The 13967-nt window shown below is 50.1% G+C and overlaps 1 protein-coding gene across 1 annotated transcript in view; it reads right to left on the minus strand.

Annotated features, from left to right (window-relative positions):
• Positions 1-13967, minus strand: part of SDK1 (sidekick cell adhesion molecule 1) — a 561603-nt gene that overhangs the window by 166714 nt on the left and 380922 nt on the right. Inside the window, exons 16-17 of the mRNA XM_029945757.1 lie at positions 1677-1824; positions 603-743 (exon numbers count right to left, since the gene is read on the minus strand). Of these exons, the coding sequence (XP_029801617.1) occupies positions 603-743; positions 1677-1824 (289 nt within the window). The remainder of the gene's footprint in view (positions 1-602; positions 744-1676; positions 1825-13967) is intronic.

Below are 13967 nucleotides of genomic sequence, written 5' to 3' on the forward strand. Positions count from 1 at the left end.
GTGCAATTTCAAAATTAGCAGTAGTTTTGGCAAAAGAGGTTCCTTGTCTCAAACCCAGCCAAGTGCTGGTAGAGGCCTCCCAACATCCGTAGAAGCCTGACCAGCCTTATAAGGCAGAGAAAGCAAGCTGGCCAACCTTTGGGCCCCGTTCTGGCCTGCAGATGTGTGAGCTTAGCCGGCACTGTGTTCCAAAATGTGCCAGCTTCATTTCCAACATTTGGAAACTGCGATCGCACGTAAAAAGGTAGATTTTACAACATTTCTTTGAAATGCTAGAAAGCCTGGCAATTCTGAACACTAATGCCCTAGGCGGCGTGATAATGACTGGTTAATAATGAAGTCGGCTGCATTGCTATTAATTAAAAATTGTCACAGCAAAGAATGTGTGGCCCTGGATTTACGATGGACAGCACACCCTGACCCCGATTCATAATGTCCCTCCCTCACTCTTGTATCGAAACATCACTGTCGAGGCTGGGTTCTTGTGTGTACATGCCATGGCTGGATACGCAGATGCTCTCTGTGAGGCCGCCTCCCCACCAAAACAGAGCCCTGAGTCTTCCTAGCGACGGCCTCCCAACGGCCAAGCGCGGGCCACTCGCCTGAGGATGTACCCGCGCAGGACCCCGTTGTGCTCCGTCTCCGGGGGCGGCTGCCACTGGACCATGATGGACTGATTGGTACGCCCGCTGGCCACGATGTTCTTTGGGGGAGCGCTGGGTGGCTCTTCAGGTAACATCAACCTAGACATGAAACATGGGGAGGAGGGAGAGATCAGCTTTCGAAACCAAGGGTCCCCATCTGCACTCTCTGTCTCGTCGAATCTGGAGCCCAACGACTTTACTGAAATCGAGGGATGAACCAAACCAAGCGCGCAGCTGACCCCGCTGGAGGGATGTGCGGGAAGCAGGCACAGCGGAGGCGAGGTAGTAGAAAGTCAGCTGAGCTGGCACCAAGGAGACGAGGGAGGTGACCTTTTTCTGTCTGAGGAACCCAGAGCACCTCACTGCGGGAAGGGATTACAAGGCTGAGTGGGCCCGTCTGCAGGCCACAGCGCCAGACTCCTTCCACATCGCTTCTCCTTGGGCTCTTTCAATAGTTTTCACATTACACTCCCACATTTTGAGAAAAGTCATTTAGATCTCAATTACGCCACGATGCCGGCCCTGTGAACGCTGGGGCCGGCTAGGGAGGGGACTCTGAAATGTGTGGATGGGAGGGGCCGTTCTCCCGGGTCACATCTGAATGGGCTCCCACAGCAGTCACCGCAGGTCTGGGGGAGCAGCAGGGCCACTCAGGGATGCAACGTGCCCGGCCTGGTGTTTTCCTGTCATGATGGCCGTCGGGATAGAGCGAGGGCAGAGGAACACTGTCAGCCGTGCACGGCGTATAGACAGAGGCCTGTGTGATCTGGGACGGCCTGTGTTGGCCCTGCCCAGGCACCACGAAGTCTGAGAAGCCTCCCTCGGAGCAAGTAGGGAGAACCCCGCTAGGCCCACCCACGAGGGCCAGAGTTTCTCTCTTGGTCACAGTCCTTGCTGCGAACACTGTGGCCAACCTCACTAAGGGGGGAGGGTGGTGCCTTGGCTCTATTTGCTCCTCCTAACTGGGTGCTCTGTGTTGTGTCCAGGCCCGCGCTGCCCCTGGCCACCACCGTGGGCCGCGCACTCACACACCTGCTCGTCTCTGTGCTGTACTGACCCTTGCCCACTTGATTCACGGCGCACACCCTGAACTGGTAGGTGCGAGCTGGAGTCAGGCCGCGCACGGTGACACCTGTCATCTCTGGGCCGACATTTGACAGATGTACTTTCCATGGAGAGTCTGAAAGAATGAGCAAAACGAATTCAGAACCCTCTGAGCACACATCTCAATGATAACAAGGAAATGCGAAATGCGTCCCCATAAAGTTCTCTCATCTGCTTTCCTGGGCAGATGGAGCGGTCGCCCCCATTTGATGGAAGTAGAAACCAAGGCTTGTGGCCACATGGCGAGCAGCCCGTAGCCGGTGGGCCTGGCGTGAAACTCGGGGGCCCACTCCAAGCGCTGTGTACCCCCTGCCGTCCCCCACGCTGCTGTCAACAAGTGAAGGAATTCTTTTGCTCAACCTGCATGAGGCAGTTTAAACGGAACCAAAATATTCCTCGTCCCCGTGTTCTCCATTGGCTCACATGGTTAGGCAGATTGCAGATTTGTCTACCAGAAAAGGATGCCGCACATGTCACCGAATGATAAATAAAAACTATATTCATTAACATTTTAATAAAAGAGGAAATGAGCATGATAAAGACAGATGGGCTGTGCATTTTGCAACCCATCTGCGTGGCAGCCCATCACAGTGCCGCACCCTGAGTGGCTTTGGCTGGAGACAGGCGTGATGCAGCTCACAGCAAGTCTGGGCTATCTCTGCACCCCTTCCCGCAGGTGTGCAAGAATGACTCCGTCAGCCAAACGCGCTCTTGCCTGCAAGGCTTCAGAGGAGTCTGCTGGGTGCCTACACCTTTATAGGATTTATTTATTTATTTTATTTATTTTATTTTTTTTTTTGCAGAGTTTTAAACATGCGTTTTGGCCCAATCGTGTCACAGAATGACGCCCTGGCATGAACACAACCTGGCAGTGATTCTGAACACCCACTGGCGCTTCTCGTTTAGACTCATTCGGACACCAGAACTGCATTTTCAAGTCATCAGTGAAGTGAAATGAGGGGTGGGGTGGGGGTTCTCGTGGAGATAAAACTGTGTCTCGTTCCTCGGAAGAGGCCGTAAGACCCCTCTCGCCCACACTGCAGATGGTCAGAGAGGAGGGAATGACCTCCACGGTGGCGGGGGCAGGCGACGCTCAGACTGCCGGCGCTCTGGCTGTGGGCACGCCCCCCGCACCAAGCAAGAACCCACGGACGGAAACTCTCGGGACTCACAAGGCCGTGCCGGGGGCTCATCAAGTCACCAAGAAGTAGCCACAAACTGCTCCGCGATGAAATGCGGGTCTCCAGGGCAGCCTGCAGGACCCCTGCACGGAGCTGTCGCCCACTAGCTGGAGTGAGCCGACGCCTGCACCACAGAGTTAGGCTGTGCTGCAGCACGATGCCAGTTGGGCTACAGAGGCTGATTCTTTTTAATTATTTCAAATAAAGCTGCTTCCAAAAATGGCTTTCTGGGAACGCAGTCCTCACCACCAGCTGGGCATTTCAGTGTTCTTGGCCTTTGATGCTCAGTGATATAGGTAATCTATGCCTCATGAGGGTCCCCTCACTTTATGTTTCCTTAAAACTGCCATGTGTGCATCCCCAGTGAACTCCTGAAGACCTCACACCAGTTTCCCTTTTTGCTTTGGGAGTCTGAGACCCTTCTAGAAGCACCAAACCGCTCATGGTGATCTGGTTCGCTAAATAGGCTCCCTGACAGAAAAGAGCCATTTGTCCACGTGGCCCACGAAGAGCCTACCCTTGCTTCCACATAACTAGACTTGCTTGCGGGGAGCAGGGCCTGTCCCTGCCATGTCACACTCCAGTGGAGACAGTTTTCATTCTGAAGACAGCGGACACACAGCAGCCACAGCTGGCCACCGCTCATCCACGTACAGTGTTTACTGCTGTTGGAGTTTCTTCTGTAAAAAGGGTGGGGGGAGGAAGTCAAAACCACAGTGAGATCCACCTGTCCCCCACTAGCATGGCTGCTCTACAGAGAGCAGAGGATGGCACGTGGCGGGGAGGAGGGAGGGAGGCTGGAACTCGCGTGTACTGTTGGTGGGACTGTAAACCTGTGCACCTGCTGGGGAAGATGGTATGGGGGTCCAGCCATTCCACTTCGAAATATGTGCCCAAAAGAGCAGAAAGGAGGGGGCTCAAAGAGATATTTGCCATGAACCCACGTTCACAGCAGTATTCACAATAACCGAAAGGTAGAAGCAGCCCGAGTGTCCACAGATGGACGGACGGACGGACGAAGCATGGTCTCTCCAAGCCGTGAAATACTACTCAGCCTTGATAAAAAAAAAAAAAAAAAAGAAAGAAAGAAAGGAAGGAAGGAAGGAAGAAATTCCGACACTCTGACACAGTTAAGCCTTGAAAATAAGGCAGTCACGATGGGACAGATAGTGTAGGATTCCACTTATATGAGGTCCCTGGAGGTTGGATTTGCAGACACAGGGTCAAATGGCAGTTCGTGGGGTGGGGGAGGGGGAGACGGGGAGCCACATTCAGTGGGTACAGGGTTCTGGTTTTGCCAGATGAAAAGCTTCTGGAGATCAGTGGTACACTGTGAATGTACACGAGCATTTAAAACTGGTTAAGATGGTAGATTCTATGTCACGCATAGACTACTGCAATTAAACATTTGTTTAAATTGTGAAAAAAAATGGGGAAATAACACAACTCCTGAGATGGTTGCCAGTGAAATAAGAGATGGGCACTGATGCTTCCACCACAAAGCCCGGCCCACGGTGGACCCCATGCTGGACGTTCTGTCCCCCTCCCACCGTTGCCAGCATCCCTCCCCGCCTCCCCCTCCCTGTTTGTGTCTCCAGTGGCCTGCCTGGCAGGGCTGGGCTCATCCTTACTCAAGGGGAGATTGCCCTGCTCTGCTCGGGGGAGGGGGCAGCTCTAGGCCGCCTCTCTTCTGGGCCCTGCAGCTCCCCTTGCCTCCGTGTCCTGAGTCACAGGGCTCCAGCCCCAGGCTCCTGACACCTGGGCAGACCTTCCCTCTGGAAACTTCCTCCCCGTTCTAATTCAAGAGTGCGCCTGCTTCCTGCAGGGCCCCTGATGACTCAGTGCTCAATACAATGTCCCTTCCCGCAGATCGTTGTGTCTGTAAGCGAATGGCTGACCAGCTGGGTCAGGTACAGAGTAGGGCAAGTTCAGAAAGGGGCAGAGTCAGAAGGACAGTGGGGCAGCCCGTGGACTGAGATGGTCGTGTCAGCATGGGGGGAGCAGAGAGCACCTGCCACCGTGCCCGCCCCACATGCTCTCTCCCGGATTCTGCCTGGTGGGATCTGCTCCTCCACTCGGGGGTATAAACAGCATGTAACCCTCTCAGTGGGATCTGCTCCCCTGTACCCTGGGGATCCCCTCAGTCCTCTGGCTGCCTCTACAGAACTCTTTATTTACTCCCTCCTCTCTCCCTACTAGAAGATAAAAGGTCTGGCAGGAAGAGAGATTAAACTGAGCACTGATACAAATGAACCTGATCCATCTCATGGGCACTCTGAACGGAAAAAAAAAAAAAAAAAAAAAAGGAGTTTGGGAAGGAAAGGATTTACTCATTCACCAGCCTGAGCTGCAAGCTTGCTGAGACTGTGAAAATTTAAATACCGTGTCTGTTCCTGACGATCCATAAGCAAAATCTCTTTAAAAGATTCTCCTCCTGGTTCTTAGAAAAAAAGTACAAGATGCCGTCGGAGGGGCTGGAATGTAGAAGATTCTTGTGATAAAAGGAAACCATCCCATAAAAGTTTCAGGAGCCTTTTTCCTCCCCTTCAGGGATGCCTCCTGCTGCTCTGATCTAGAAGCCTACAGAATTGGAGTCTTCCCCAGTCAGCTATTAAACAAACCTCTGCTTCACGTGGGCATTGCTAATCTTTCTGTTAGTTTCAAGTGCCTGGAGTCCACGAGGAGTTAATCAGTCCCTTGCCCCGTCTGTTGGTGGAAAAGCTGGTGGTTTTCACTCCTCACAAGTGTACTGGGAGCTTTCTCCAATAAAAAAAAAGAACATTACCGTGTTCTCAATTAAAGGTATCTTAGAAAGGGAAATACTTTTTCAAAGGAAATTTTAATTGCCAAATGGACCATTATTATTATTAATGCCCTGCGCCTCGATGGCAGCTTGAGGTCTGAAAGCGTGTTCGCATCTGTGAGCCCATGAATCTTCTTGGGGAGCAGGTATCTCTCTTCTCTTAGACATGAGGAAGCCAAGACTCGGAGAGGTATAAACAACTCCTCCCAACCCTTAACAGGCTGCCACTTCCCGGACCTGGGGACGGATCGAACATCAGGAAAAGCAGAGTAGCTAGGCCTCCAGCGTCTCCTTGGGAGAGGCAGTGGTATGTACCCAGCAATGGCCAGGCACCTCTCACACACTCTCTCTCACACACACACACACACACACACACACACACACACACACACACACACAATCGAGAACACACAAAGCCAAAAGCCGAATCAAATTCATTCCAGCCACTGGGTAGTCAAGGAGATGCAGGAATAGATTAAATGGCACCACACAGAAGCAATCAGCCAAGCCCAGGACCTGGGACATTCTGCAGGACAAATGCCCTGACCTCTGCACCAGGCAAGAGCGAGGGAAAGGGGGCCGGGGCTTTTTGTGATGAAGCAATGGATGGGCCTTGTTTGGATCTGGATCTGGATTCAAAAGAATCAATCATGAAAGGTCATTTAAAAAAAAAGCAGTTGAAGATGACACAAAGAAATGAAAATACATTCCACGCGCATGGATTGGAAGAACACATACTGTTAAAACGTCTATACTACACAAAGAAATCTATACAGCTAATGCAATCCCACCAGCATGTTTCACAGAGGTAGAACAAACAACTCTAAAATCTGTATGGAACCACCTAAGTCCCCGAAGAGCCAGAGCAATCTTGGAAAAGCAAAGCTGGAGGCATCACATTTCTGGAACTCAAGGTATTTTATGAAGCTGTAGGGATCACAACAGTAGGGTACTGGCACAAAAACAAACACATAGATCAAGAGAACAGAACAGAAAACTCTGAAATGCACCCACAACTATGTGGTCAAGTGATCTTTGACAAAGCAAGAAAGAACATCCAAAGGAAAAAAGAGTCTCTTCAACAAATGGCGTTGGGAAAACTGAACACAGCATGCAAAAGAGTGAAACCGGACCACTTTCTCACACCATCTATAAAGATAAACTCAAAATGGAGTGAAGACCTAAATGTGAGACCGGAAACCATTAAAATCCTAGAGGAGGACACAGGCAACAGTCTCTGTGACCTTGGCCGCAGCAACCTCTTACTTGACAAGTCTCAGGAGGTGAGGGAAACAAAAGCTTAAATGAACTCATGGGACCTCATCAAGATAAAAGCTTCTGCACAGCAAAGGAAACAATCAGTAAAACTAAAAGACAGCTGACAGAATGAGAGAAGATATTTGCAAATGACATATCTGATAAAGGGTTAGTATCCAAAAATCTATAAAGAACATATAAAACTCAACACCCCCCCAAAAAAAAATCCAGTTAGAAAATGGGCAGAAGACATGAAGAGACATTTTTTCGAAGAAGACATCCAGATGGCCAACAGACACTGGAAAAGATGCTCAACATCACTCATCATCAGGGAAACACAAATCAAAACCACAACAAGATACCACCTCCCACCCATCAGAATGGCTAAAAGTAACAACTCAGGCAACAACAGATGCTGGCGAGGATGCAGAGAGAAAGCACCTCTGTTGCACTGCTGCTGGGAACACAAACTGATGCGGCCGCTCTGGAGAGCAGTATGGAGGGTCCTCAAAAGGTTACAAATGGAAATAATCTATGGTTCAGCAATTTTATTAATAGGCAATTACACAAAGGACACAAAAACGCTGATTCAAAGGGAGATATGCACCCCAACGTTTATAGCAGTGTTATCTATAATAGTCAGATTATGGAAAGAACCCAACGTCTATTGATTGATGAACGGATAAGGAAGAGACGGTGTATACACACACACACACACACACACACACACACACACACAATGGAATACTTCTCTACCATAAAAAAGAACGAAATCTTGCCATTTGCAATGGTGTGTATGGAGTGGGAGAGATGATGCTAAGTGAAATAAGTCAGTGAGAGACAAAGCACCATGACTTCACTCACATGTGGAATTTAGGAAACAAATTAAAGAAACCTAGAGATGAGGGTTAGAAAAATCAAGAAACATACTGTTAACCATAGAGAAAAAAACCGAAGGTTGGTAGAGGGAGGAGAGTGGGGGATGGGCACAATGGGTGATGGGATTAAGGAGGGCACTTGTGATAAACATCAGGTGTTGTACTTAAGTGACGAATCACAAAATTCTGTACCTGAAACTAACAGTACACTTTATGTTAACTAACTGGGATTTAAAGACACACATTAAAAAAAAAAAGCAATTAGAAACATTTAAATATGGACTGAGTATAAGATGATATTAAGGATTACCATTAATTTTGTTGGGTGTGATGTCCTTTACTTGAGGTTGAAATGACATATTGTCTGGGATTTTCTTAAAAATACTCTAGCAAAACAAAGAGGGGGGAGGACTGGATGAAACAAATGTGGCAATATGTTAATTGTACTGAAAGTGAACACATGAATGAGTATCTTGTACCTTTGTATATGTAGCACTTTTCCTAATAAGAAGTTTCTAGAAAGTGACTACTTTGTCATAACATTGCCAGCACTGAGCACTGCGATTTTCTTGAGAGATATATTTGGTAGATGAAAAATGTGATTTCACCGATGCTTTGCCTTGTAGTTTTTCATATTATGAGAACATGCACTCTTGCATTAAAACAACTTCCCCTAGGTCACAGAGCAAGCTCAGTGGAAGAATTAAGATGCAAATTTTATTATTTGCCTAATTCTACTTCCAGCGCTGTTTCGGCTGCAATAGTCTGCATATTGTGTCTCCTAAAATAAAAGCTTTTGGTTAGAATCAGAATGGCTACCTTTTTACGTAGCCACCTGCAAGATGAACTCTACCAGAATCCGTTTTGCTTGCTGTCAGATCCTGAGCACGGACAAGAGGGCCCCATGCATAGCAGGAACACCACAAATGAGTGTTCGCTGACGGTACCTGGCATGTCCTGGGCACACTGTGACTCTGTGCACACACTGAACCTTCACAGTAACCTCGGGGCATTTATGATTTCCTTCATGTTCATAAGAGAAAAGGAGGCGCTGGACCCCCGATTGCCGTCTGGTCCTTCTACCTTGGCAGAAACTTCCAGAGAGAGGCAACTTTGTTCTTACGACATCTCTCTACTGGTCATGATGAGTGTGAAAGCTTGCAAGTTAAGGGCTTGGTCACAGAGGTGACCCAGAAGCAGAGTCATGCTGTTGGCCCAGAGCCTTCGAGGGTTTGGACATGTGGCTCTCTCTCCTTTCCCTCACTGGGCTGTTCAGATGGTGGACGGAAGCTCTCTGGGCTTCTTAGTAAGGTAATGCATTCTCGGGACTGGTGCTCAGAAGAAGGTGCACTTCCTGGGGGTTAAAGCTTTAGCCTCTCCAGCACCATCAGCGATAAGGTGCACTGATGGCGCCCCCATGATGTGAAGGGAAAGGAATGGCACTATCCTCATGCTCTTCCTTCCAGAACCCCAGAACTCTGGTCTAATCTCCAAAAAACATCTGCAAATCCCAACCCACTGACGTCCTACCAAACACCTGAGTGTCAGTCCTCAAGGCCGTGGAGGTTGTCGTAAGTCTGAGGAACTGTCCCCCTAACAGGAGCCTAAGGACACACAGCAGCTAACTGTGGTGTGGTGGCCTGATGGGGTCCTGGGACAGAAGAAAGGCATTCGTAAGACCTGAGGGAATCCTGAACAAAGCATGCACTTAAGGTAATGATAACACATCAGTGCAGGTCCATGAGTTGTGACGCAGGTACCACAGGGATGTTCCTGATAGGGGGAACTGGGTGTGGGGCTTTTGGAAATTCTCCCTCTTCACAATAATTCTGGAAACCTAAAACCTGCTCTAAAATAAACCGTGAGAGAAGGAAAGGCCTGTCAGCGGGTTGGTGAGGACCAGGAGGGAGAGGGCAAGCTGTGACACGCAGAGTGGGACCGGCCTGGGACGGCCCCATGCTGTGCAGGAGAGCCCTGGGTGTGAGCTCACACAGGGGGCCCCCAATGGCGGCCCGAGAGCCTTCGCAGAGCGAAGCTTCCAGCTTCTGTGATCGTTCCTGATGCTGGAGCCCCGGAGGACGGGCCATCCCAGACGTGGCTCACTGGCATCTCTGTGTCTGGGGGGCCTTCTGGCTTTGGGGGTTAGTGACAGCCAGGGGCTGGGTCCTCCAGAGCTGTAAACAGTTGTCACTGAAGGCCTGCAGGGTAGGAGGCTGGCGTCAGCTCTGGGAGGCACAAGGCTGGAGGGACCTGGGCATGGCCTGCACCTGCACTGGCCCTGCCCAAGGCCAGCAGAGGCCCTTTCTCCAAAATTACTGGGCCATATAAAATCTGAGAGCACCCAGGGACCCCTATGCCATGAAGTAAAGAGGCAGGAAAAATACATATACATAAAATATGTGCTATGGTAATTGTATCTAAATTATATATACATATATAAATTATTTATATACTTATACACACATATAAGATATATATAATTATATATAAATTATATGTACATATACATTACACATAAAAATATATGCATATATTATAATTATATATGTATATATGAATTACAGATATACTTACATATAAATTATATCTATAAATGATTTATATGTACAAAAAACACATCACAGAAAATACAAATTCATTAACAAAAATCTGGAAAATAGAGTAAGAGGAAAAAATGAAACAAGATAGACATAGATCCATTCTACAGTTTTTAAAATTGTTTTCATGATTGTTGGAGTGTTTTGTGCAGTTGGTTCCCTGTTTCCGGAGACCAGTCCGCCCTACATGTCAGTGTCCAGCCCAGTGAGTTGGGGACTGAGTGTGGCAGGAGCGCCCATTTGCTCCTACACTGAAGTCCCCATCGTCCCGGGAACCCAGAAGAGTGGTCTCAGGGCCTGGACAATGACTGAGTCAGTGTCCCTGCAGTGGGGCTACCCGGGCCCCTCTCCCACTGGGGAGGCCACTGCGTCGGACGCCGAGGAGTGGTCTCTCTGGGCCTCACGGAGCCCCTGTGGACAGGGGCAGTGGGAGGGGCACGGGTGCTCACTGCCCCTGAGGAGGTTAGGAAGACTTGTGCAGGGCTCTGCATAGAACCTGTCACCAGAATGGCAGGGCTTGAATGAGCGGGGACTCTGCTAGCCAGTGGGGAATCCGCAGCATGGCCCATGCTCTCGAAAGGACACGATCAGGTCTTTGGGATGGACGGAACCCCATCGAGGTGGGACACGTCCAGCACGGGTGTGAACGAACGCTGTGGTGACCCCAGGAGATAAGGCTGAATCTCGGGAGGTAACGGCCATAATCTGCCAGGCTTGGTGGGGGCCAAAAGAGACAGACCCCAGAAGGGGAACCTCACCTGGGAGGGGGCGGCAAGCGGGTGGCTAGTTCCTACCTAGGACAAAACCGCAAGCAGCAGACAGGTGGAGTGTGGTTTGGGTCCCTACTCCTGGGGAGGGCTTTCTCCGTGTAGACGTCTCCTGGTAAACAAGCAAGCGAGCGGGGCCCAAGGGAAAATGCACCGAGTTTGGCCATCAAAGTTACCAACAAAAGCACTTAGCATTTGGGAAATAAGTGAAGCTCCCTCCCCCCACTAGGTTTTGGCCAAAGCAAAGTCGGGAGAGGCTTTGGGATCTTACATGGTTCACGTCTGAGGGACTGGGGCCTCTGAACTGGGGGTGAGACTCCAAATGTGCCTGAAGCTTGGGTCCACAAGGGGACACACACTCCAGGGGAGGATGTGGGCCCTGAGCTAGAGAAGCCATTAGCTTCAGAGAAGTGGTAAGAAGGCAGGGAGGCTGGAAGCAGGGACTGGAGAAATCCAGGAGCATAGGGGGAACTGGGCTGAGGGCAGTCACACCTTGGAGACAGCTGAAACCCCGGCCGGCAGGGTGGAAGGGGCCCTCTCCACATAAAAGGGGGACCCAGCTTTAGGGCAAACACCTTGTAGGGCCGCTTGTGTTCTGCATCTGAGTGGTCACGAGGGGCAAACCTGTCAGGAATTTACATCAGCGGGTGGGACAGGCCTGGGAAGGGAACCCCCCCCCCCCCGCCCCGGGTGAGGACCAGCAGGGGCTGTGTGAGCCTCTCTGATTCCCTGCCGACCTCTCCATCTTGTGGGGCGGAGAGAGAAAGAACCCGGACCCTCCACCTCCGCCTCTCTCCGGGCCTGTTGGCACAGCAAGATGACAAAATCAGCAAATTTCTGCGACCCGCACTGCCTTCCGGCATGGATTTTGAAATGGGAGCAAATGCCATCAACATGAGATTCAAGATGCAAAAGTCCAAAGAAAAGTGAGCGGAGCCCTAAAATCCTTGCTGACGACTCTGAGGCTATTAGAAAACACCTGTATGAGCATTAAGCCGATGTGAGGCACAGAGAACAGCCTCTGCAATTTCGGCGAGCAGCACAGCACAAAGCCGTCAGCTTTTAAGCACGTAAGAGCAAGCGGGGAGGAAGACGTTTAACTGCATGGTGTCAGCAGCGCTTTCACACCCAGGCCGAGGAGCTCGCACGGAAGGCGTGCAAGACAGTGCCCGGCTGCCTGCAGAGTAAAGAGCTAAGCCACAAGGCTTAGAGATTCTCTCTGTGAAGTTAGAGGGATCCTTCCGCCTCCCCCAAAGATGCTGGGAGCGGGGCCAGGAGAGGCCCCGGCTCCAGAAAATGCTCTCCAAAAGCTAGTCCTAGACCAGCCGTTGACATGAGATGCCCTGTTCAAGAAAGCTGTGGCAACCCAGAATGTTCCATGCTTGAGAAATGACACACTGCCTGTGGGAAATTGCCCCCTGGACCCCAAACATCATCTCAAATTCAGCATGCTCTGGAAAGGCTAGCGGGTCATCTGCCCAGACGAATGCCTCAGGGCGGGCTTGCAGCTCCCCGCCCAGGCCCCGGGTTCCCAGCCGTCTCTGGCCCCCTTCCTTCCAGGGAATTCAGCCATCAGTTCAGAAAAAGCAACCTTCCTGCTCTCTCCCACCGCTCCACCTCTCCCACCACCGCCAGGTCCATCCGCCAGCTTCTAGGTGCATTCACACGGTGTTGCTCAGTGACCTTGAATGGCTCTCTGTGGTTTAGGACTTTGGTCTGGCATCACTGGGTCCCTCTGTGTGCAGCATGTGTGTGTGTGTGTGTGTGTGTGTGTGTGTGTGTGTGTGTTACATGCATGCAGTGTACAGTAGGGGATGTCTGCTTTTTTTTTTAAGTTTATTTATTTATTTTGAGAGAGAGAGAGAGAGAGAGTGAGAGAGAGCATGAGCAGGCACAGGACAGAGAAAGAGACAGAAAATCTGAAGCAGGCTCCACACAAAACCTGATGTGGAGTTCGAACTCACGAACTGTGAGATCCCGACCTGAGCTGAAACACCAGTCAGATACTTAACTGACTGAGCCACCCACGTGTCCTTGGAGGTCTGCTGCTTTTAAAGATTTGAACACTGTAAGTGAAAATACACATAAAATTGGATATAAAATGAAAAACAAAAACAAATCCCAAATCACTAAAGGGGAGAAGACATGTTCGGAGCACAGGATGACTCAGGTATGTCAGCGAAGCACTCAGTTTAGTTGACTTCCCAGAGACCAAAGGAAAAGCACCTCTCTGGATGGCAGAGCTGGAAAAGAAAGCTGCGGAACCTTTCAGAAGCAAAAGGCATCGTCTCCACGGCAGAGACTCCAGCCACGGGGACGACCCTGCCCGAGACGCAGCGAGAGACGGGGAAGACCCACACGTTCTCCCAACCTCACCTTTCTTCTAACACATCTTCAGCAAAGGTCAAGTATGGTATTACCTTCTGGAAGACAGTGCTCCTTTCCTGGTTAAGGAAAAATACATTCATTTCAACCTTGAAGGTCAGGGGCCTCAAGTGGTAATGGTGACCGAGTCCCGCATCGCATCACCTCTGAAAGGTGCAAGGAGGGTGGTCCCCGGGGAATCCGCGTCAGGGCCATGGAGCTGCGGGATGCTCGTATGAGGAAGCCGAAGGGCAGTGCTACATGGAATATTGTTACTACAGGAATAATTGGTTTAGAAAGAATAAATTTCCTTAAACATTTAAAAAACCATAAAAGCCACAAATGGGAGGAGGAATGTATTAAATGATGAAA

Source organism: Suricata suricatta, chromosome 8 (assembly GCF_006229205.1).
Source record: "Suricata suricatta isolate VVHF042 chromosome 8, meerkat_22Aug2017_6uvM2_HiC, whole genome shotgun sequence".
Classification (NCBI taxonomy): Eukaryota; Metazoa; Chordata; class Mammalia; order Carnivora; family Herpestidae; genus Suricata; species Suricata suricatta.